Source organism: Hypomesus nipponensis, chromosome 14, assembly GCF_054491055.1.
Source record: "Hypomesus nipponensis isolate SF chromosome 14, ASM5449105v1, whole genome shotgun sequence".
In the NCBI taxonomy this organism is placed as follows: Eukaryota; Metazoa; Chordata; class Actinopteri; order Osmeriformes; family Osmeridae; genus Hypomesus; species Hypomesus nipponensis.
The window spans coordinates 19,029,076-19,052,986 of record NC_140374.1 but is presented as its reverse complement, the minus strand read 5'-3'; the positions used below and the strand labels follow the sequence as shown (position 1 = coordinate 19,052,986).

The 23,911-nt window shown below is 46.7% G+C and overlaps 2 protein-coding genes across 5 annotated transcripts; one reads left to right on the top strand and one right to left on the bottom strand.

Annotated features, from left to right (window-relative positions):
- iqch (IQ motif containing H) lies at positions 1 to 20,479 on the bottom strand. Of its 4 annotated transcripts, none has more exons than XM_084672426.1 (21): positions 20,244 to 20,479; positions 19,909 to 20,031; positions 19,658 to 19,755; positions 19,495 to 19,570; positions 19,234 to 19,353; positions 17,338 to 17,455; positions 17,117 to 17,236; positions 16,690 to 16,871; positions 16,013 to 16,558; positions 15,249 to 15,315; positions 13,724 to 13,807; positions 13,430 to 13,620; positions 12,253 to 12,525; positions 11,939 to 12,127; positions 7,161 to 7,281; positions 6,686 to 6,972; positions 2,556 to 2,723; positions 1,223 to 1,348; positions 1,033 to 1,094; positions 434 to 542; positions 1 to 227 (listed from the first exon to the last, which is right to left on the bottom strand). In XM_084672426.1, exons 1-21 carry the CDS (start codon positions 20,292 to 20,294, stop codon positions 120 to 122), a joined length of 3,219 nt encoding a protein of 1,072 aa, XP_084528552.1. In that variant the 5' UTR covers positions 20,295 to 20,479; the 3' UTR covers positions 1 to 119. The 4 variants fall into 4 exon arrangements, with proteins under 4 accessions (XP_084528552.1, XP_084528553.1, XP_084528554.1 ...); XM_084672427.1 differs by having other exon boundaries at positions 19,658 to 19,716; XM_084672428.1 differs by lacking the exon at positions 1 to 227 and having other exon boundaries at positions 542 to 673.
- A 244-nt stretch (positions 20,480 to 20,723) lies between these two features.
- aagab (alpha and gamma adaptin binding protein) lies at positions 20,724 to 23,911 on the top strand. Its single transcript, XM_084671387.1, has 10 exons — positions 20,724 to 20,918; positions 21,524 to 21,714; positions 21,805 to 21,901; positions 22,022 to 22,111; positions 22,209 to 22,292; positions 22,407 to 22,486; positions 22,617 to 22,713; positions 22,813 to 22,917; positions 23,085 to 23,134; positions 23,301 to 23,911. Exons 1-10 carry the CDS (start codon positions 20,825 to 20,827, stop codon positions 23,376 to 23,378), a joined length of 966 nt encoding a protein of 321 aa, XP_084527513.1. The 5' UTR covers positions 20,724 to 20,824; the 3' UTR covers positions 23,379 to 23,911.

The window sequence follows — 23,911 nt, the reverse complement described above, 5'->3', positions numbered from 1 at the left end:
TAATTTTCAATGTTAAACATTTAATGTTGTTAAATATACAGTGTTTAAACTGCACTGAGTTGCCTAATGTTGAGGCATGTTCTCAACATGTTGATTTGAATCGATTGAATTACGTAATGTCAGTGATCCAGTTTAGATTGAACAACAGTTGTGTCTTCTTCCTTCGTTGCATGGGATTTGTTCTGACCAGTCACCCCCAACACGTCTTCTATGTCCTTGATCAGATCCTTCCAAAGAAAACGAAAAACAGTATCTGAAGTTGCTCAGTTTAAGTGCATGTTAAAGGAGCAATCATCATTGTATTCTTCTGTGTCCTTCTTAACCCAGAGAAACGTAGCAGGCACAGGCCTGAGTCATATACATTAACATGTACAATAAGTAGTCAAGCACGATGCAGTTGAATAGAACAATCGTTAGCTCATTAACACCATACCTTAAAATTGGTCTCTCCTTGCATGTTAGGGGCTGATATTTCCTGATGAATGACTGACAGATTCCGAGCAAAGGTCAGTAGGGCTCCCTGGAGATCCTCTGAAATTGTTCTATTATCCACACCCCAAACAAACGAGTTTACTAATGATCCCCTTGCTGCCAGCTAAGAAACAATCACCTTGTTTGTCTGGTGGCGCTGGAGGTAGTTAAATGAATACTTTCAGCTGAAAAGCTCCCCAGTCTTTGGGGGAAAGATGTGAGCACAGACTGTGTTAACCATGGAGGCATTGTGTAAGTCAAAGGATTTGTGTGAGAAATATCTTAAGTAAGCCATTCGCTACAACGTACTGCAATAGGCGTGTTACAAAACTAGAGATGACATCTCAATCCTCCAAAGAAAATCATGGCACACCCTCAGTGTTTCTATAGCAACATTCTAAATCCAAGCTACCACATTCAGACTGAACAAAGTCATGTAAATGTAAAACTCAACAGCCATTAAGTCGTTTCTGCAAGATGGGTTACATAGAGGCATTTTAGAATTTCACTCTGAAATGTCATTATTTGTATGAGTGTGTGAAATGACATAGTATTACTCACATCATCCCAAGGCTGTATCTTTCATTGCTGTCATGAAGAGCAAAAGCAGTGCCTTGCTTTTCCTGTGAATAATGTACCAAGTTGAAATGGGGACCATTAAAAGATGTTTTTGCACACTTTCTGCGCTTAGCAGTCGGTAAAGAGACATATGTTAACCAAAGACACTATTTTACTCAAAGGAAGGTTCTACCTTTATGTCAAAGCCGATTCCATGAGCCTTGCACATCTGGAAGAACACACTGTAATGCACCATGGAGAGGTTTGTGTGAAGCAACCTGCTCCCAATAACAGCATAGCGGCTGCTCAGTGATGGAGCCTGAAAACAGCAGGTCAGATGCACAGTGTGTAGATGAAGCGTGTGTGCCTATGAGTGGTAGCTTTGTTCCAGTGGGGTTCGTGTTTGATATGAGCCATAACTCAGAAAGGATTTCAATGGCATGATTTTGAATAACATGGCAAGAACGTTCTTAGTTAGAATGGCAGCAGCATCACATCACCGAGGCAACATTCAGCTGTCTGCTGGCTGTGCGTATGTCCTTAGGGTCAGTTTACAGTTTGGGGAGTATGTGTGATTAGAGAACATGATGAGCAAGGGGGCACATGTGCTAAACTGTCGGGCCTTTCTTAATTAACTTAGGGGGGGAAACAATGAATGTTTGACATACATGCCAATACAAGACACAGTTGCTTTACTCCAGCTTTAAAACTCCTCAGTCCTTTTGGGATAGAGAATGTCTTTAGTAGTGAGACAAAATCCTGACTATCATAGACATACAGATCATTCAGAACAAGTATACATAAATGAATAGAAAGTGTGCGTAGCACTAGAGAGTTTGATCACTTAAAGGTGTGAGGGGCACAGGGAGGAGGATGGACCCGAGCTGCAGGGAGGAGGAGTGCTGGGAAGAGCCCAAGAGTGGGCTCGTAATTCGTAGTGATGGCGATGTGTTTCCAGTTGTCAAACGCTGTGTCCTCTGACAACAATAAAAGTGTCAGGCGGGGATTTAATTGTGTTTGCAATATGCAGGCCCCTAATGATGGCCACTGCTGAAACCATTAAGCACCGAAGTGGCTGAAATGCTGTGCTGTTGCACTGGGTCCCAAACTAAATGAATGTTTGATAAAATAATACAAGTCGCGGATTAACAAGCGTAAACACAGGCATGGCTCTAATAAAGGAACTCCATTGTTTAAGGTCTGGCATCAGGTTGATGAGGTGCTTAGGCATGCATACACATGCATAATGAATACGCTATGAATTATTAATGTGTTGATTATTTAGGCTCATCTATCAAAATGATAATGAATTCAGCACCTTAACACCAATTGGGCTTAAGAGTGCATAATTACAGTATTTACTTGTATTTAACCAAAATAAATACCAGTGCACGGATAGCGATAACTGTGATGCATCAAAATATCATCTCTAAAGAGTCAACTTAGGTATGAGCCTTCCCAGCACATTCTCACAGCTTCTAAATGGTATCTGCTGTGAGGAAAATATACACAAAAGAAACGCCTACAGTTTGTTGTTTAGCTCCTTTCTGGTGCGAGGAAGACTTCTCCTTGACTGGTACAGGCACTTCCAAGCGGCTTGTGCGGCAATTCAGTGTTCCTCCAGTGATGCTGAGTATCACCTGGGTCATGGCCAGCTGATTACTGTAGGTCAGGTCCAAGTCAATAGCCCACACCTGTAATAACGTACATAAACACACAAAAGTCTGCCACACCATGTCAAATTTTGATGATTAAATGGCTGAGCGGTTAAGGAGTTGGATTATTAATCAGAAGGTTGTTGCTAAATGACTACATATAAATGTATATCAAATATCAATCCTATGTTATCACAGTGAGATCATTCAAAACACCCCCAGGGCACAGTGGGCAGACACAGGAAACAGGTAAGAATACCTTGCAGTCCTCACCAAGTGATCCCCAGGGAGAGGCAAGGGGAAATCAAAGAACTGTTACTGTAAGCGCTCGTCTAGTAAGATGGGCAGTTCCGCTTTGAAATTAGGCATGCACAGGTTCTCTCCTAAGTGCGTCTGGGCCAGTTTGCCCAGGGCCTCAGCACTCCACTCTGGTCTAGTGAGAGCCCAACTTCAGATGTGTATGGTAAATGGCATCATTATAAGTATATTAAGAGGTCAGACATGGCCACGGCCTCCTGCTTAAACAGGGCTAATTTTCCCGATAATAACCTAATAGCTATGCCCTCTCTTCAAAAAGTGGCAAATAAATCAGTGGCAAAGGAGTTGTTAATAACTAAGTGGCAGTCCACTGCCTCTCTGTGTCGTTCCTATTTGTCAAAGTAAACGCTCCTGCCACTGAATGCAAATAGCTGCCTGCCTCCTGAACCTCGACATTCAGGCTGCCGGATGGTTCCACTGGAACTCTATTAACAGCGCGGACATCTGACCATACTACTGCCCCGTTGAATAATGCATCAGTTCTAATGAATGTGAATTAAGCCAAATTACAAGTTATTGGAGCAATCAGGAAAAGTGATCATTTCATTTAGGGATAGGGAAAGAAATCGCAATTTTTAAAAAATAATAATCAGTTGCCTTCTCAAGAGAAAAAAGCAGGCCATCTAGGCATTAACTAAGGCATCAGCCCAGATTGTTCTATGACACCGGTATATCCAGAGGAAGCCTAGCCGAGTCCTGTCAAGGTGCTACCTGGAGCTGGGTGATGGGCAGACACCAGAGGACCATTCATACAGGCCCCGAAGAATCAACCCTCTCCCTCCTCTGCTGCCCTATTGTTATACTTTACAAAGCCATCTGAAATATAAGCCCTGATTCTACCTGGTTTCTATGGCCCGGCATTTTCATTACAAGGCTGCCAGGCAGCAGCTGTGGCTCAGTCATTCCACAATGTGAGGAAGGACTACAAGGGCAAACATATGTGACCCACTCCCCCCCCCCATCAAATAAAAGTGGGCAGCTTTTAGCAACAGGTTTGAATTCAAATTGATGTTTAAATCCAGACAGCCCCTGCCCAGGCAGTCTGGGCTCTCTGTGTGGGGATCCAGGGAGGAGCAAATCCACTCTTCTCACTCCTATTGATGTACACAGTTTATTCTCAGTGCGTCCGTCTTTGAATCCCATTGAATGCACGCCTCGTCATTGAATCTCCAAATGAAATGCTCTTCCCGGAAATTGGAATTGCATTGCAATCAAATCGGTTCCATTGTATGAAACCAAGGTTTTGGGAGTCATTCATAATTCAGTGTTTTTTTTTTTTAACCCTTTGTTGTAAATGTAAAGGTAATTTGGGGGAAAGAGCAAACCGCACTGTCCCAAGATCTAGAAAATGTTGACTGGAAGAAGAATACCATTCATGTTCAATGCCACTGTCGGATTTCAGCCTGTTAAACACAGGTCTAGCTTCACAGATCTAGCATCCCGCACTTGTCCTCTCCAAGTTGGACTACTGCAACTGGCTGCTCGCCGGTCTCCCAGCATGCGCAACCCGCCCTCTTCAGAGGATTCAGAACGCAGCGGCCCGCCTGGTCTACAATCTACCCAGACGCTCCCATGTTACCCCGCTCCTCATTTCCCTCCACTGGCTTCCCATCACGGCCTGCATCAGATTCAAGACCCTGGTACTGACCTTCCGAGCAGTGAACGGGACTGCAACCGACTACACCAAGTCTCTCCTGCAGCCTTACACCCCCACCCGCCACCTACGGTCTTCTTCAGACAACCGCCTGGTGGTCCCACCGCTCAAGACCGCCCGGTCCCCACACAAGCTCTTCTCCTGCCTGGCCCCCCAGTGGTGGAATCAACTCCCCACCTCCATCAGAGACACAGACTGTCTCTCCACCTTCAAGAGAAGGCTCAAGACGCACTTGTTCCAGGAGTACAACGGTACATAGGAATGGTTTGCTGAACCCAATGCTAGTTTCCTCAAGGATCACAATGACTCTTGCTTAGAGACTTGCTGCCCTTGTTGGTTAGTGGTAACTGATTTAAACTTTTGTATTTGCTGCGAAATATTCTATTTTAGTTAATCTTATTTTTATTTTTACTGTTGCTTGCTTTTTCTACAGGTACACTTGCACTTAGAGATTCATGTTGTTTAATTGTAACTTGTTTAACTACATGCTCTTATGGTTTTTCCCTTTGGCACTTATTTTTTGGTTGTTCACAATGCGTGCTTCTTGTTTTGGCTACCCGCAATGCTTTGGGGCTATCTTGTTGTTATTATCAATGACCTATGCAGTTTGTAAAGTTCTCTCTTGGAAGTCACTTTGGATAAAAGCATCTGCTAAATGAATACATGTAAATGTGATGTAAACCCAGCCTCAGCACAGCAGTAGCGATACAGGCTCAGAAATGGTCCATCCCAGCTCTCCTCCTGCGTTAAAAACGGCGCACCTCAGTACAGCCTTCATTATATGCTGTACTCTCCGTGTAATTTTGAGTCATGCTAGTAGTAAGTAATAGATCCAGACTCCTCAGTGGTTTTGGTGGGTTGGTGCACAGTCCTACTGGCCCTGAGGGCCAAAGAAAATCACATCAAATAGTGCCAGCCTCTTTGCTCTGCAAAGCCTTTCCAATTTCTAAATGCCCCTGGTCTAAATGGATCCCATTAGACCTTTGTAAAGGAAGACCCCATGTGTGCCAGGCACCTCCCCCCCCTAACTGTCGGTGGTGGTACCACTCATGATGTTCAGTTCTTCCATCAGATTTCTAAGTGTTAGAGAGCACAATTCATAACAAAGACTTGTCTAAAGTAGTCTCACAGTGCTTAGCCTCAGTGCATATGATGCTACCCTCTAGTGGCAGAGAAACAAACCACTGAGTGGACGCAAAGTCTGTTTAAGATCTAAAATCCTGTAGGAATACAACTGGTGTGATTGGATAAAGGATATGAGAAGTATCTTTCTCAAAGGTTCTCCTCGCCGGGCCACTGTCCCGCTCTCCGCTTTGTCACCTGATGTCAACTGTCCACTCTGTTTCATTATTTCATTGGCCATATCGTGCGCAGAACTATTTCATTTTATAGCTGCAGATCAATACGCAGTCGATGAAGCCACATGCTAAGAGCAGAGGTTAAACAATCATAAAGCGCTCTGTTTCCAATTTCATAGATCAAAGCTGTCGACGGAAATAAACCCAGAAGTAAACCCACATTTGAGAGGACCAAGACTCAAAATATAACATGTCACTAATCCATCACATGGTAGCACACCAACAGGCCCGCCTCCCGAAGCCAGCAAATCACCTCGGAATGACCTATCGTCTACAAGCACTGAATTTCTGGGCTGCTTCGAGGTTAAAGGGCACGTCTTGAACAGGGGAATCAGTTCATTGACACAATAAGACCTGACAGTTTATTAGATGGCCTTGTGAAACATTTGGCCCCTTGTCCACTGTTTGCCTGTCCCGTTTCACAGCCCCCCGGGGGCTAGTAGGGGAGGCGTCGATCTGCTGATGCGGATCGGTGCCCTAGGCACAGTAAATTGATCTCTCTGACCAGCATGGTGAAACTGAACGCTTCATTGACAGCCAGACCACAGTTCACAGCCTCCACAGCCAAGGGTTGGCTTTCAAAGAGAGAGAGAGAGAGAGAGAGAGAGAGAGAGAGAAAGAGAAAGAGAGACAGCCAATAAAGCATGCACGCGAGCGCAAGTGTTGCTCACCTTCTGCTCCAGGGTTCGGGGGTCCAGGAATGTGGCCAGGTCCAGGGAGACGTAGCCCACGATGTGGCGTCGCAGGCAGGATCGGCCCACCCGGCTGCAGACGGAGTGCAGCACGTCTGGGCACACGGAGCTTTGGGGTACAGAGGAGCCGGCTGCCTCCAGCTCGCTGGGGCCGTGCAGCTGGTCTCCACAGGACAGCATGGTCACCTCCCCCCCAGGCTCCAGCAGCAGGTCTACTGTCAGGCAGGTCACACTGTCAGAGGGGGGGTAGGCCTCCACCACTCCACCTGGACACCCACAGAGGGAGGAGGAAGGAGGCGCAGGAGGAGGAAGGGGTGGTGGTGGAGGAAGGGGGTGGGGTTCAACACAAGCGTGGTAGACGAGTCCGAAATAAGGAATTAAATTATTGGGATGACCAAGAAATAAATGAAATATAAATTGTATTTATTGAATTTTTGGTGTGTGTGTGTGTGACCTTGTCTGAGGAAGGCCTCCAGGAAGACAGCCCAGCTTGGGTAACAGGAGGTACTGACAGGCCTGGCGTGATGAGCCAACCACACTGGCACCTCCTCCAGGTACTTGATCAGAACCACCTCCTGTGTGTGCGTGTGTGTGTGTGTGTGTGTGTGTGTGTGTGTGTGGGGGGGGGGGGGGACAGGCACACACATCATCGTCCAACACACCAGCCCTACAAATGTTAACGTGATAACAGTGTCCACCGGTTAAGGCAAGTCTGAGACGTTGTCTGTACGGGTACTAACTGTGGCTGTTAACCTTCAAACCCTCGATGGCTGACCAATCCCTTTGTGAGTCGCAGATGGCCAGAGAGAGGGGGGGGGGGGTGTCTGAGTGACAGTCTATTATCAGAGGGCCTCAGCAGTGTAATGGCTTTAACTCACAAGCACGGAGACAGCACCTGCCCTCAATAACAACTGCCTTCCCTGCAGCCTGATGAATACCAAAGCTAGGCCCATCTATCAGGGGATCAATCAGGGCCCGACTCTGATCAATACAGCTCTTGTTTCTGTAACTAGGAAATGCCCTAATGGCTTTGCCACTTAATTATGTTGTTAATTGCCAAGTTTCACTTTCAGCAGGTGTCCCGAAAACAGTTTAGTAATTAGTGCACACTCTGGTCTGACCTTTTTACTGTATAAATAATGTACCGCACACTCTCATGCACTAAAGTGGTGTGGCTGACAACTTGACTGATACATCGTGGCGCAATTAATATAGTAAACTTACCATAAAATATACTGTTTATGGTCATTTTTATGGCTTCTTAAAAGAACAAAAGATTTTGTTCTGTGTACTTTTTAATAGTGTGCACCAAATTGCAAATAAAAGCTTGGTATAAAAAAAAACTATCCTCGTCATTTAAAACCAACAAGAGCACCCGACACCATTTACTGAATAAAAGAAAGAGTGGATACATTTCCGGTAAGAGAACGCCTTTTTCCTTTGTCATCTTTAACATACTCTAACTGTTTGGAGCGTGTTCTGTTTGGCTTCGCTGGGTAAGAGACGCCAGCAGATTAGGCTGTTGATATTCCAGTCATGTAACTGCCATCATCATATTCAAGTACTGTAAGAGTTGAGGTCAAACGCTGCACAGTGATTTCCCTCCTCCACAAGCCATAAAGCACACAATGGTGCGGCAAAAAGTGTACAGGAACGGCTGCCGTTTTCAACGGAAGAGCAGCCTCACCCCGAGACTTTGCTTTTGCGCTTCACAGGGACGACGGCTCGGGAAAAAAAGAAAAAGAGGGTACTTTACAATATTTTATTTGGACTTAAACTGCGAGCGCCACTATATGAGAGGATTCATGCCTTGCTTGGCGTCCACATAAAACGAAGCAATCTGGCCATAAATAAAATAGATGTTGCCTTGGCTCTTTCATTGTCGTTTGATCTCTCCATTATAGACTGTAACAACTCGAGGGACATGTCCTGGAACTAGCCTGAGTGCAGTCTGTGGTCTTAACACAGTGGGACAGTCCTGACTGCTTTCATTCTTAAGCAGTAACACAGTCGTTGCATTAGTCCAAAGCTCTGTGGGGAATAAGTCTGTACTGTGTTGTAAATGGTCCGCATGGAAATAGGGATGGGCAATAAGTGAATTTTTCTTAGTCAGAGCAATCAGGCTATTAGGCATGTCCATTAGGATATCATATGTACTAACAGGAACCTTGAAGCCCATTAGGAAACAAAGTTGCTATAGAGGTCACATTAATGGTCACAAACAAAGATATTACATGTTGTGATTATCCCACATAGTGTCTTTTGAATAACTAAAACAAGTTGTTGTACTCAATTTGTCTGCACACAGCCGATGAGAAAGGCCATATTCACTCCTTCTGTTGATGCTACTACGTGTCGTTTTCCCTCTGCAACCTAATGATCCATTCAGCCTGTGTGTTTGTAAGCGTGAGTGTGTCTACGGCTCCATTCAGGCGTTGAATGGGTCCAGATCTACACGTCTTTAACTTCTTTCTGTGTAAATGGTGTGGAGGTCTGGGGGGGGGAGGGAGGGGACGGCTGGAACACTGAGCTGCAGGCTATGGACCCCACGATGTGTTGGGGGTACTCTGCAGCCATGTCCCTCTTCCTGCCCCCTCCAGGCCTCCCCTCCAGCAGCCTGGAGCTAGCTAGCCCCCACCAGGCCTCCCCTCCAGCAGCCTGGAGCTAGCTAGCCCCCACCAGGCCTCCCCTCCAGCAGCCTGGAACTAGCTAGCCCCCTCCAGGCCTCCCCTCCAGCAGCCTGGAGCTAGCTAGCCCCCTCCAGGCCTCCCCTCCAGCAACCTGAAGCTAGCTAGCCCCCACCAGGCCTCCCCTCCAGCAGTCTGGAGCTAGCTAGCCCCCACCAGGCCTCCCCTCCAGCAGCCTGGAGCTAGCTAGCCCCCACCAGGCCTCCCCTCCAGCAGCCTGGAGCTGCCGGCCTGGTCATTATTCTAGGAGGCCACATGGCGCTCCTCTATTCTTCCTCTCTGTGAGTTTAGCCAGCCTTCTCTTCACGCTGAGCCCAGCACAACAGTCAATAATTAAACAATATGCGCACAGTCTGCTAAAAACACAGGGGCAACTCTCTCCCCCCTCCCCTGTCTGATGTTTCATGGATTATCTTTGAGGTGTGAGGCAGGCATAACAATTGCCCCCGGCAAAACTGCCGATCCTAACAGGAAATATGCTTATTTAAATGTTTACATTACGGTGTGCCATGAATAATTGATTTAAACTGTGAGCTGCATTTCTTTTAATGAACACAGCAATTGTCTTTATCAACAAACATTAACTGTATGCACCTATTCATGGATAGTTGTTTACAAATAGCAATAAGTTTTCAATTCATTGAGAGTGGCATTTATACCATTACTACTGCAGTTGCAGCATTTCATGCTACAGTAATAAGAACTTTATCTCAATATGTGTAGCTCTGTTTTGATTGTCTACATTTACCACCATGAAGATAAGTTAGAAGAATCATCAAATATTGATGTGTTTGAGTTTGCCTTAAATCAAGCGGACCATGCACAGGCTAGGCAAGCTGTTCTACTTTACAACCATTAGCTGGCGAGCGCCCCCCTCTGAAATATACACAAAGCATTGTGGAAAAAGAGAGGCAAGGCGATCATTTAGGGAGACAGTAACATAACCTCAATGCACCGCATCTTGTCATTGATTAAGAGAGCAAGGTGTAGAGCTGGGCCCGGGCAAAGTGCTGCCTCCATATGGCCCTGGGGCCCCAGGGCTATGGGCCTGGAGCCCCACGGCTGTGGCCCTGGGGCCCCACGGCTGTGGGCCTGGAGCAGGCAGGAAGACAGACAGGGGGCCTTGCTGCCCGGCTCTCCCTGGGACCCCAGCTGGTGGGGAAAAAAAACCATTTACTCTGCCTTCTACGCCGCGACCGCCGAGCCGCCATTATGGACCTTGGCTGTGGCTCAACCACTCTGTGTCGTAATTAACAGCACCGATGTTCCAACAATTACAGCCCTGGTCGAGGCCCGCTCGCTCCGTGAATCAGGGACAGACTTAATGGTTGAAAGGGAGAGTTGGGTCTCCAGACCTTGAGGCTGCTCTAAGGAACAGAATAAAAAAAGGCAAAAGCTGTGTGCTCCAAGCCCATAATGATTAGCCTGTAATTAGTTTGCACAAAGCATCCTGTTCAATGGCAAAACAAGTAATTAACACATGACAGGAAATCAAAAGCTACTTTGAAAGCATATACGGAGTAAGAGCCACAGGCCCAGAAGCTGTGTGCACTCATTAGAAGTGTGCTCCATTAATGCTAACTGTTAAGCACATATGCATGACACATTTTGTTTTGAATATGCTACAAAGATACACTTTCATTCATTTGCAGGTGCTCCAATTATAAACGTTTCAACTTCAAGTTCATTCCATAGTCCACTACAGTCGTATTCACACATTAATCGACCACACTAGAACCTCCACTGGCCATGGATTACCTTGTTAACATCATGAATCACTCCGGTATGTTGAAGAGGATTTTATGGTGAAAATGAATGTACAGATCTCTGAGTGGGAGTGAAGCTCTCTCTGAGCCATGTTCACCCTGGACGGCTCAAAACTGTCACTGCCAAGGTGAATGAGTGGATTAATTCAACTTACTTTGCAGTTTGCTGTCCTCTTTTACATATAAAATCCAACTAATGGCGGTTCTGTAAATAATGGATATTGGCTCGAGGAAGGTATCTATTCGAGCCATTTATCGATTGCTGTGTGAGAAAATAGAGCTGAGCCTATGGGCTTGTCCACTGACATCACGGTGACCTTTGCAGTGGCAGGGGCATGTAGCCTCTCTAGATCGCAACGTCTGTGACTGTTCCCGACATAATCGTATGATAATGGGGGTGCACAGAACAGTGGGCCCCTCCGTGGAGTCTGTCAAGCGGTCGGTTGTCATAAATGAGTGAAAGAGCGGGGGATAGAGCGGAGGGAGAGAGGGAGGGAGGGAGGGAGGGAGGGAGGGAGGGAGGGAGGGAGCGGAGGGAGGGAGGGAGGGAGGGAGGGAGGGAGGGAGGGAGGGAGGGAGGGAGGGAGGGAGGGAGGGAGGGAGAGAGGGAGGGAGGGAGGGAGGGAGGGAGGGAGGGAGGGAGAGAGGGAGGGAGGGAGGGAGGGAGGGAGGGAGGGAGGGAGGGAGGGAGGGAGGGAGGGAGGGAGCGGAGGGAGAGAGGGAGAGAGAGAACGGAGGGAGGGAGGGGTGGTGTTGGGGTAAAGGGTCACCTCTCGTACCTGAGCCCAGGCGGTCCTCCAGCGTTGAGGCCCGTGGCGCTGGAACTCCTGCTGGGCCCAGGCGTGGCAGCTCAGATGGGACACGTCGCAGAACGCCGTGCCTCGACCCCCCAGCTCGGCGTCCATCTTGAAGAGCCAGCGCCGCACGTCCATGTGGTCCGTCATCAGCCGGGCGAGGGTGTCGTGGAGCTGGAGGAGACAGGAGGGAAACGCTCACGTGGAGGAACAGCGATACAAGAAAAGAAGACTTGCAGAAGTACTGGGAGAGAAGCAGGTGTGGAGGGTGTGGGGTCTGGTCGGGATGCTGTGAGGACCTGCTGTAAGGAGTACATGTCCCACTGGCCGGGGGAGACGTCGACCTCGGCACTGGTGAGGACCCTCCTGCCTCCAGACTTGGTGCCGTAGAGCTGGGCTACGGCGGGCTCCGGGCCCAGGATGGCCACCCCCAGCTCATCAGCCACAGCCAGGTCGTCCACGTGGGCTACCCCGCCCACGATGTAGGCCTGCTTGCCCTGGATCAGGTTCCGGATGCGCCGTAGGGTGTGGGGGCTGTACTTGAGCAGCGTGGACAGGCACATGTTGTGGGTCTGAAGGAGAGGACAGAGGAGAGCGGTTTACGTGTTCATTCGGTCCTAATGGATTACAGCAAACACACAACTGCTCTGTCATTGTAGCGGCCAGCGGGGGTCGTGACCTCTCCTGTACTTCAGCAGGTTCAATTGATAAAAGATGCCAATGCGAAGCCTTCCCTATCCTTCACATCTTTAATGTGTGGTAGCAATGGGTTCCTTGGGAAAACAACTAATTACTTAACATCTGTATTTATTTGATCCACATGGAATTATGCCTTCTGTCACTGGCAGAATGCGCTGGCGGCCATGGGTAACAGTGATTCATCTCAGCAACACGTCTGGCATAGTTTAACAACAAAGCAGCGGGAAAATCAATCGAGAAAAACGAATGCTGCCATGCTACTCTTTCATCTGGAGCAGGAGACACTGACATGAAGCAGTGAATAAGTGATTTAACTCATCTCGTCAAATCAGTACTCTGCAGAAGCAGGTTGTGTCTATAGGAATATCCAAATAAATACATGTATATGATAAGGAGCATTAAACTACCCAACGGTGATTTCGAATTCCCTTAAAGGTTTAACCTAGATTAATTATTTAACAGCCTTACACAAAACATGAAAACATGATATATGTGTCTCATGATCATTCTCATTAAAAGGTAATAAAAATGCAAACACGGATGAATCAAATCGGACTCTTCACGGTGGGCTTCAGGAGAAACCTCCTCCAGCACCCCCTTGAGGAGAATATAAAAACTTCAGATGGGCACAGAAATCAACTGGTGCCTGACTCCATCCAGTAAGGCAAGAGTAATACTTGAAATAATTAATCTGCAAAAAAAAAATACAATTAGCCTAATAAATAACCTACTTAGGAGAAACATCTGGGGAACTTGCATGGATGAGGTGGTCCTTACCGGGAAGTACTCCAGAGCGTCAGGCGTGATGATGGTGAAGCGTTGGACGCAGGGGGGCTGAGCGGGCCCTGCCTCGCCCCCCTCCCTGCCCCCCTCCCTGCCCCCCTGCAGGCTCAGCAGTCTGGTGTAGTACAGGGCCAGATCCTCCCCCAGGTTCACAGGAGACACATAGATCACCTGCACCTTCTCATCTGCACAACACAGCGCACCACAGCCCCACACATGAGGCTGCTGTACCGTGAAACGGTGCAGAGTGTATTGTGGCAGCGCGCGCGTGTGTGTGTGTGCTCCTACCTCTCACGTCACACAGGCGACCCATCTGGATGTTCTGCAGGATGTCGAAGCCCTTCAGGCTGAAGCGATGGGGATGCGGGTAGCCTGCCACAGGGACAGCAGGGTTACAATCACCGTTTACTGCTGTGTTAGAATACAACATGTAGTTTCAAATGAGGGCTTATTCCAGGTAGGTATTGTGACCTCCACTAACCAGCAGTAATATCCATAATAAGCCCTGAGGACCAATGTCCAATCAGATAGCTCCGGAACAAACAGACAGGGCCAGACTGAGAGAGGTTCACTCTGGAGTGTATGTGAGAGGATTCTCCAATGAATAAAGGTAATTAAATGATTGAATTCATGCTAATTAACAACAATGGGGTTCAACTTCCTAATTATCCTTGCTCACACAGCACTCTCCTCAGCCACCCTAAGTGCAAATAAAGCATTCCATCTGCTGGTAATTAGGCCTAATAATTTCAGACTATTGTTTAATGATTTAGAATGCACATCTGATTACTGTCAAAATGAGACATACTTTTTCAAACTGACGTACTGATGGATTCTAGCCTACCCGTTCTGCTTACAGTAAAAGGAAGGGATTGTTTCTCGAGTAGCCTTTTTTTAGTCCATTGCTTTCAATTCTCTAGAGTCCCTTATGAAATATCCATCCATAATGTCTTTTCATTCGCTTAATCTCCAAATTAAATGGCAATTGAGGCTAAATTGTTCAGTTCTCTGGCATTTGCACTCTCATCATGTTCAGAATGAGACACTTTGAGGGGAGAGGAGGCAGCTTGCAGTCAGGCTGCAGATCAGAGCAGATCAGCAGTGTGGTGAGACCGGGCTGGAGAGGGCAGCGTGGGCAGGCAGGCTGAGAGCAGGCAGGATGAGGGCAGGCAGGATGAGGGCAGGCAGGATGAGGGCAGAATGAGAGCAGGCAGGATGAGGGCAGGCAGGATGAGAGCAGGCAGGATGAGGGCAGGATGAGGGCAGCAGGATGAGGGCAGACAGGATGAGGGCAGGCAGGATGAGGGCAGGATGAGAGCAGGCAGGATGAGGGCAGGATGAGAGCAGGCAGGATGAGGGCAGGACGAGGGCAGGCAGGATGAGGGCAGGATGAGGGCAGGCAGGATGAGGGCAGGATGAGAGCAGGCAGGATGAGGGCAGGCAGGATGAGGGCAGGATGAGAGCAGGCAGGATGAGGGCAGAATGAGAGCAGGCAGGATGAGGGCAGAATGAGAGCAGGCAGGATGAGGGCAGGATGAGAGCAGGCAGGATGAGGGCAGGATGAGAGCAGGCAGGATGAGGGCAGGATGAGGGCAGGCAGGATGAGGGCAGGATGAGGGCAGGCAGGATGAGGGCAGGATGAGAGCAGGCAGGATGAGGGCAGGCAGGATGAGGGCAGGATGAGAGCAGGCAGGATGAGGGCAGAATGAGAGCAGGCAGGATGAGGGCAGAATGAGAGCAGGCAGGATGAGGGCAGGATGAGAGCAGGCAGGATGAGGGCAGGATGAGAGCAGGCAGGCTGAGAGATAGCTACCTAATGAGGGGATGTGGATAATGGTCCTCCAGGAAGACTGGATGTGTTTCCAGTTGGCTGCCAGATGCTGGAGATGAGATAGAAACAGTGATGAGTGAGAGGACTGCTTGCTCATGCACACACTCACACACACACACACACACTCACTCACACAGACACACACTCACACACATACACTCACACAGACACACACACAAACTCAACACTTCACTGAACAGCTAAAACACATTGAGCTTGTATTTCTCAAGGCTTAACAGGACCCACCAAGCATAAAAAAATCACCTTAATTAAATTATCTGCTTACTTAGAAACATCTTCTCTAAATTAATTCACTCAGTAAGGTACATGATGATTCTGCCAGGGGAAGATTAGGGGCTTAATTAACAGGGTATGAATGTTTAAATGCTGAGAACATACATTAGTGCATGAATACATGCACCAAATTCTGGTAAAAATAAATTAATTTGTAGAGGCTAATTAAACTGACTGCCTGTGATCATAAAGATGTTACAAGCGAGATGACAGCCTAAACAAGACATCTGCGCTGACACATGGAAATAATACACATTGCATATGGGAGGAGTGTGCTGTCATATACCTGCCTAAAACTCCTAATCAAAAACAGACTATTCATTTTACTAGACTCCAGTTAATTTAGATGTCGGTAATGAATCCATCTTTTGTGGTGAAAGGCTGGCGTGTGCGTCGAGGCTGAGCGTATGTGTGTCGCGAGGTACAGACAGGGTCTGTACAGCCAGCCGCACCTGGGCTCTGGTGCGGAAGTTCTCCAGGTGTCTGAGGCGTGTTGCCTGCAGGGCCTTCCGGACACGGCCCAGCTGAGCGTGCATCAGCCAGGAGATGGCTATGGTCCCCGCTGCCCATTTGCGCTTGCGGTGAAGCAGGTAGGCAGCGCGGGCCGCGTGCCGCCTCCAGCACGTCTGGATGCGGACTGCGGCCACTTCTGTGCCGCCCTCCCCCTTGTAGCGCTGACCTGGGCGGTACACCAGGTCCCACACCTCCTCCCTGTTCTCCAACACAGAGAGCAGGCGCTCCACAGAGCTGCCCCCGGCCCAGGCCGGCCCCCTACCCTGGGCCAGCTCCACCAAACGTCTCCCGTTCACCTGCGCCCTGGGCACAGCAAACTCCCGGAGCAGCCTCTCCAGGCTCCACAGAGCCTCCACCACCGTGCTCCAGCTCAGGCAGTAGTGCTGCTTGAAGCAGCAGAAATCAGGTGCAGTGGGGTTGATCCGCCCCTCTGTGATGACAAAGGACAATTTGCTGACGAGCAGGGGAGCTGGCGAGGGCCGACACTGCGGAGAGACACAGGGGCCGGGGCTGGAACTCGGTGTGGTTGAACGAAACTCAAGGTAAACATTAAGTACTAACGTGACTCTGGTCGTTGGTCTCTCCTTTGTCATTAGGGCTGGTTTAAGGATGATACCTGAGGGTTGAGAGACGCGAGGCGGGCAGCGCCTTGCGACAGGTGCCGTTGGTTGGAGGTCTTGGAGGCGGCGGAGGGCGGAGGGGTGTGGGTCCAGGTGGGTGGCCGTTCGTGTTCAGCTTTCGTCATCTCCTTACCCAAAGTCAAATCCTTCAGACACTTGGACATCCTCTCTGGTGAAGCTGAAAAAAAAAAAAACTGCAGCATTTCCACTCTATCACGCAGGCTGTGAGTTTACAGTAGCTAACCAGGCACAGACGTCACTGTCAAATCTGACTGGCAGCTGTCCCTACAGGCAAGCCGGCTCTTTAAATACAGATGACTTGAGGTGAGGGATTTTGACAGAAAGGCCCAAAGCGACATAAACAACAGCTTATGTTCCTTTTTTCTCGGGGTTACGTTTCCGAGATTAGAGGAAGGTACTGACCCGTCTTGGAGGACTGCTCCCTGTGATGGAGAGGAGCTGCCTTTGGATGCACGGACGTCTGAAACAAACACAGTTCTGCAGCTGACAGGGGGAAACCCTTCTCCACGAGACTCGCCATGCCTGGAATCAAAAATGCTCCACGTCAGGACGGCAGCATTCCCAGCGCCTTGCGGACGCTGCTACTGTATGGAAAGGGAAGGAGTGGAAGGAAGTGTGTTCACCTGCTTTCATGTCATCCTCTGACAGTGGGGGTGCCAAGTAGAGGTTGCAGCGCGTGCCCCCTGGAACGATGGATAGACTTCCCGCGGTGGGCCCCGTGACTACTTTGTGAGATGGAAGCTAATGAGACAAAACAGGAGGAAACATCTTGCTGTGGATCTTGGAATGAACCCACCACCCTCCCTGACTGAAGCAAAATACTGGCCTCCAGGCCCATCAAAAAGAAATATCAAACTACAAGTTTGATAGCTTGTTCAACTAGAGGGCTATTAGTCTCGGATCACTGACTAGAGTTTCCTCAAAACAAAACTTTGCAAAAGGCTAGGAGGCAACCATCCATTAATCAGACCAGTGGCAGCTTGTTGATGTCAGGAAATATGACTTTCTGGCAGTGCGAGTGTGAAAGGGAGGGAAGGAATGCTGTGTGATTACAACCAACAGATTTTCTGCATTCATTAAAGGAAAGAAAGCTAAAATCACAGCAGTTAAAGCTATTGTAACGTGGCAAATAAGTTCCCTCCCTGCAGCAATCAATCAGTCGGAGATGATAAAACGTATTCATTTTACTGTTCTACCAAAATTACACAGATGTTCTATTGCTAGTTTAATACAAAAACGTCCAGCCAAACAATGTTGAGCTTCACTGTAGAAACAATGTATGAGATACGACCTATGGGATGAAATTCTCAGATGGTTTCACCTAACACAAGGCACAAACTTGTGCTTGAAAACAACACTGAAGCGAAGGCGGCCTGCACCGTTTCTGCCTTGCTGTTCCTCCAGACTCTTCACCTGATGCTAGCCTGCTTGTGTCTCCTCAGACCACTGAGCTCTCTGACAGACCTCTGGCAGTAGCCAGGTGCTGAGAGAGACACTCCTTAAAGGCACACATCTGTTTCAGACGTGTTGGGGGGGGAGCGGGGGAAATAGGGGCATCTTTGCGAAAAATTGCACAAGTGCAAAAGCTGCTTCCCAGACAGGAGGAGAGGAGAGCTGGCCGAAGCTGCCAGAGGAAGCAATGGGCAGGGAGCCAGTGGTTACCAGTTGGGTAGGCTACGGCTGTCTTATTGGCATGCTGGAGCAGGTATCCACTCCTGTCCAGAGACAGCTGTAAACCAGCAGCCCATAGCACAGCAATCAGGCGCAGGTTTCCTTAATAGAATGCTGATGTACTGCAATCTGCTCCTCTCCGCTTCTTGCAGCCAGCTCTTACGTCCTCCTCTTATTCAGAGTGACAGCCTCGGCCCTCGTGACAAGCCCAGTATACGGAGCAGGGGGGAGATTGGAGGGGAAAGCTGAGCATGGAAACTGTCTGGAACGAATGGCGACCTTTGAAAAGATTAATTTGTTTACGAAGACATGTGCTGGCTGTCATCTCTAAACCATGTGACCTTCACACCACAGTCTGTCTCTGGGCATGGGGAATTGAGTCATCAGTTAACATAAACTGTCCTATCACTTCTTATTTCAGCGGGTGGCATCTGCCTTTAGGTTTCAGGCAATGATTTGGAGCTGGAAACTTTCCACCGTTGAACACCAATTGTCTAATTCATCTCAATTACAAACATGAAATAATTTCTAATCAAGTCCAGAAGTAGGTGTTTTATGTATGTGTTGATGTGCCACATCAACAAAAGCCAAGACCTTTTAAAACATGAAAAATACTACAAGGTACATAAACAAATAGTGGCTTCTTATAGCAACATGTTTAGAGGCGGCCAAATATCATCTGTGCAAAATCCGCACACTTACTACAATGAAAAAAAGGTCACATCAGATCGTTTACTCACATTTCGGAAGAAAATATGCAGCAGAAATATCAAAAATTAATCATTAATACATTTTAAGCCAGGTAAAACATCTACAACAGTCTACGTACAGGAAAGACTACTACTCACTGAGATGGTTGATCTCTTGGGCAGGTCAGGAAGCTGTATTCCATAGCTCTGGTGCATGACAACTCTGTTCTTTGGGTGAACGGGATTACAGAGCAAGCGCATCGTCAACGCTGCCTTGTGCTGTGAAACAGAGCAATAGAAACGTATTCAACCCAACTCTCAGTCCTATAATGTATTGTCATAATGTTGGCGAGTTCTAGTTGTGACGGTTTTTAAGAAAATCTCGTCCTGAAGGTTATTGGGTGCAGGAGGATACTTAACCTTCTCCCCAGCTGAAGGCATCACACTCTGCACTCTTTGAGGGCGCATGTCTGGGATACTATCAAGAGATGGTTTCCTGTGTAATAGACCACAAGTTTTTCATACCTTTCACAAAAGAGTGACAGGTCTGAGTGATGGTTTGGCAGTCCTATTGCTTGCTTACCATTTGGATATCTGAACTTTCTTTTTTTCCAAGTCTTCGATGCTTGGAAGTGTCAGCACCTGTTTATTCACTGTCTTTAAATACTCTTCTGCTCGCCTCTATTAACAGATAATGATTATAATAATGCAGAAATAACTTATATTTAAACAAAATTTGATTTTTTTTTATTGCCAGCACATCTGTCGTCAAATAAATATGAAAGGTCCAAATTCTGTAAAATGGTCTAACAGAAAGGCCCCCCAAGCACTCACTCTGATTCCATGTTCTGTCCTGTGAATGGCAGTGTCCAATGCTTTGATGTTAAATGTTTCTCCCTTTTCATGAAGAGTAATCCTGCCAAGACTACGCTTCAGTTTTTTCAAATCATCTTGAACCTGGATAATCATACAGATTATAAAACATTGATAATGAAAACCGTCAGGTCTTGTACAACCACAAGAAAGGGCAAACTCGTTATGATTTCTGATATCAGTTTTGAATCATTAATTAATTGATTGATATACCTAGCTCTACAGTAGTGCTAACTTTGTTTAAAGCCGGTTCCCACATTTTTTCGTAGTAGCTAGTCTAGCTAGACTACATTTACCTGGATTAAAATACTTCCCAGTTCATCTGTATTCTGAAGGATATCTGCCATTTCTTTGTAAAACAAAGTCTCCAGTCTTTGTAAAACAAAACTTTTTCAGAGTTTCATGATAAAGTGAGATTGATTTGATTGCTTCCACTCTTCATCCATTAATACCACGGCTGTCTAGATCACTTGTTGTTACTGAAAGCATGTCACTTTCCACATAATTTCTAGCTACAAAATTGGTAACACAGTAGCCATGACAACGGGACACTAATTCCGGAAGCAGAAATAATATTGTACATTAAATTGAATATCAAACTAGCTAAATACACATTTTTTGTTGGAAATATTACCAAACGTGTCAAACTGTCCGATATTAAATACATTTAGATACACATACAAATTCACAAGCCGTTTAAAAATGCGTTTGTTTCTGCATGGATATTTTGATACCGGAAATAGTCGCTACCGCTGCAGGTTCAGAGTTGAGAGGACGTGATTCACTGTAGTCAAGTCGCGAAGGTTTGTTTTGCTAGTAACAGCTGAGCTAGCTCGCTGGGTAGTATTTTACATTAACGTTTGTTGAGCCTGGCAATATGTCAGTGTCTGAAGAAGGCACAGCAACTGTTGTTCCGTCTGTACTCATTACAAGCTGTGACATTGGCTTTAAAGAGGAGGAACTAATAAAACGTAAGTTTTAACATCGAGACAGTGACTTGAAGCCGGGTATACAGTACTGTAGCCCTGGTCTAAGCTATGTGAGTTAGCTAGCTAGCATTATTAGTTATATGTCCTCATTTCATCTAGCTAGCTAATAGTCTTCATTTGAGGAAATACGCTTTGGCTAGCTTCCCTTTTGAAACAGATAATTAATGATCGTCTTATTTGTGTGTGCTATGTATGTTTTTACATTGTCGTCGAAAGTATTAGCTAACAACTGTCAACTGCCTTGCTAATATCAAACGTTAGTCAATGATAGGGTTGACCTCACACTCAACTGTCCATTATCACACATATTAATAATAATAATAATAAAAATAAAGATAATTTCTAATCATAATGGACGCACCATGTCACTGATACAGAACTGTTTCATATTCATGGGACAAAAGACATGTAGACAAGTCTTAACACTACCCATAAGTATCATTGTCACGTCATTAATATCCACCTAGTGGCTTGCCCCATCCCTAGAGTTCAAGTTATACAATTTAGTAACCGACACGCAAATACAATCACTCCGACACTAGCTGACCATAAAGTTCGAATCTACCAGACTTTTATTTCTCTTTTAGAAATCATTGGTACAACGTCTTTGCCAGAGCCTTCTAAGCAGCAAGAATCTGTGATTTGGTATCCATGGACGATCAACAACAAGTATTACACAGCAGACGTCAGTCTATGTGTAGTGCCCAGCACGTTCCAAATGACATCCGAGATAGCTCAGTCCATGCAAGCTTTTATAGCTTACTTTGACAGTACAGTGGTAAGTCATTATATTTGAAATGTGCATTGACACCCAAAGGTCACAACAGGTGAATCAGCTTCCTCCGCAACCTTATTTTCGCCCTGACAGAAGGATGGTTTAGACAGGCTGTCCCCCTGGGTGTCTGTGGTGGAAGATCTTGCTCCTGAGGTGCTTATCCTGGTGTGTGACCGTGTCTGCGAGAGCGGTGAGTTGGACTACAGCTTGTTACAGTTTGGACCCTTCCATTTCCACAATGGAATCACTCACAGTTACGTTTTAAATCAGATTTTGGAGATGTCCATTCTAAGTGTATGAATCGTCCCAGGTGTTACTCGACACGAGGCACAGCAGTGGTGTTTAGGCCATGCCTTTGAGCTGGTGGAACTCAACCCTCAAGACCTACCAGATGAAGATGGTAACACTGCACTGCTGACAAAAAATAAATAAATGCTATTATGATAACTTTCATCTAAAGGATTCATCACATTCGCTGTCTTCATATTGTTTGTCAGATGACTTCCCAGAGTCCACTGGGGTGAAGAGGATTGTCCAGGCCCTCAACGCCAACGTGTGGTCCAGTGTAGAAATGAAGGATGGTGAGATGCCGTTAAATACCATATCTGTTAAATTTCATTGTGTCACTTAGATATGTGTCAAAGATGATACTAGAGATAGCCATGCTACTATTACATTCATGATCTCCTTCGTAGAGCATAATCAGGGCTTTGGCCTGATGAGCAGCCTAGTTGCCTCCAGACATAACACCCCACGGACCGCCCAAGAATCCTCCGTAAGTCCCATCAGCAGCCCTCTTTTGTAGTGCATTTGTATGTCTATGAGTTGGTGTCCATCTCCATATGGATTTTCCATCTGTGTGGTATATAGCAACAGGCACCACTGAGTCTCGTTTTGATTGGCAGTGCTCCAGTTTGCCAGGAGAGGGCGTACATGACGTCCAAGAGGCAGCAAGGACAGAGACCAGTGAGAACTCGGAGACACAGATTGACACATTAGTTGGCGAGTTTGAGCTGCTTTATTATTTATTTTTTCATCTAGTATTATTCTTACGCAAATAATTGCTTCATTATTATCCCTCATTATGATTTCCATCTCTAGATCCAATGATTCACATGGACATCCAGGAGCTGGCCAATCTGACAGTCGGAGATGCAGACGTAGAGAACTTTGAGCGTCTTTTTACCAAACTAAAGGAGATGAAAGGTGCCAAAAAAACAATGAAGGACAATTAGATACAAATGCATTCTTCCGCGTTAAAATTAACATCAATTAGACACCAGTAATGATGCCATTACTCTAAAAGTGCTCTAAAACTAGTAAGTTAGCTGCAACAAACTTGTGTACAAATAAACTCTGTTTTCTCATCGTAGAAAAAGCTTCATCCTTACCCCATGAGCAGAGAAAAGTTCATGCAGAGAAGGTAGGCAACATCATGCTTTTCCTGAAAACATAATATACAAAATGACAATTTGAGACGCAAATGTCAACCAGTTCCAGGCCATCGTTTAAGGACAGGATGTGATGTCACCAGATTCAAACAATGACAGTGCATCTTACGAGTAACTCCAAGTTTACTTGTCTCTCAGGTGGCTAAAGCTTTTTGGATGGCAATCGGAGGAGACCAGGATGAGATCGAAGGCCTGTCATCTGGAGAGGAGAGTTAAAACATGAAGTCTTCTTTTCCTATGGTCCAACCCTGACACTTACCCCAGGGCTCCCAGACCCAGCCTCCCAGCCCCCCAGCTCCTAACACTGAGAGTGACCAGAGACTGGGTAGGACCCAGGCCAGACTGAGACCTCATCATCATATTTATTTACTTGTTTCGGTCTCAGTGTGAATTCATGCTGCTGGATTTTCTCATTAAGAACAGAGAACTTGGAAGCAAGTACACAAAGCTCAGTGGGTAGCTATGGTGACGCTTGCTTACTGTGTCTCCTCTAATGCTCTGTCAGCCATGAGTGAATCTGAAGACTTGATGATGGTAAAAGTTCAAAAGAATCATGATGTACTGTAGGTGGATTAGTCTGGTTTGTGTTTAGCTTTTGTATTGATCGTCCATATTTGTTCAGGGCACAAATGTCACAAATGCAAGTGATATGCCTCTCATCAGATAATCATTTTTAAGATGTAAATCTACAGGATTTCACTTCTACATACATTGTTAAAGGCTCCTGAATAAATTTCCTCTATAATCAA

Excerpts from the sequence above, each read along its gene's own strand:
- iqch (XM_084672426.1), bottom strand. The coding sequence starts at position 20,294 with ATGGCAGATATCCTTCAGAATACAGATGAACTGGGAAGTATTTTAATC. Across the intron at positions 6,973-7,160 it reads GGAGGCCTTCCTCAGACAAG|GTGGAGTGGTGGAGGCCTAC; the intron begins GTCACACACACA and ends GTGGGTGTCCAG. Across the intron at positions 2,724-6,685 it reads CCCGAACCCTGGAGCAGAAG|GTGTGGGCTATTGACTTGGA; the intron begins GTGAGCAACACT and ends ACGTTATTACAG.
- aagab (XM_084671387.1), top strand. The coding sequence starts at position 20,825 with ATGTCAGTGTCTGAAGAAGGCACAGCAACTGTTGTTCCGTCTGTACTC. Across the intron at positions 22,112-22,208 it reads AGACCTACCAGATGAAGATG|ATGACTTCCCAGAGTCCACT; the intron begins GTAACACTGCAC and ends ATTGTTTGTCAG. Across the intron at positions 22,918-23,084 it reads CAAACTAAAGGAGATGAAAG|AAAAAGCTTCATCCTTACCC; the intron begins GTGCCAAAAAAA and ends TTCTCATCGTAG.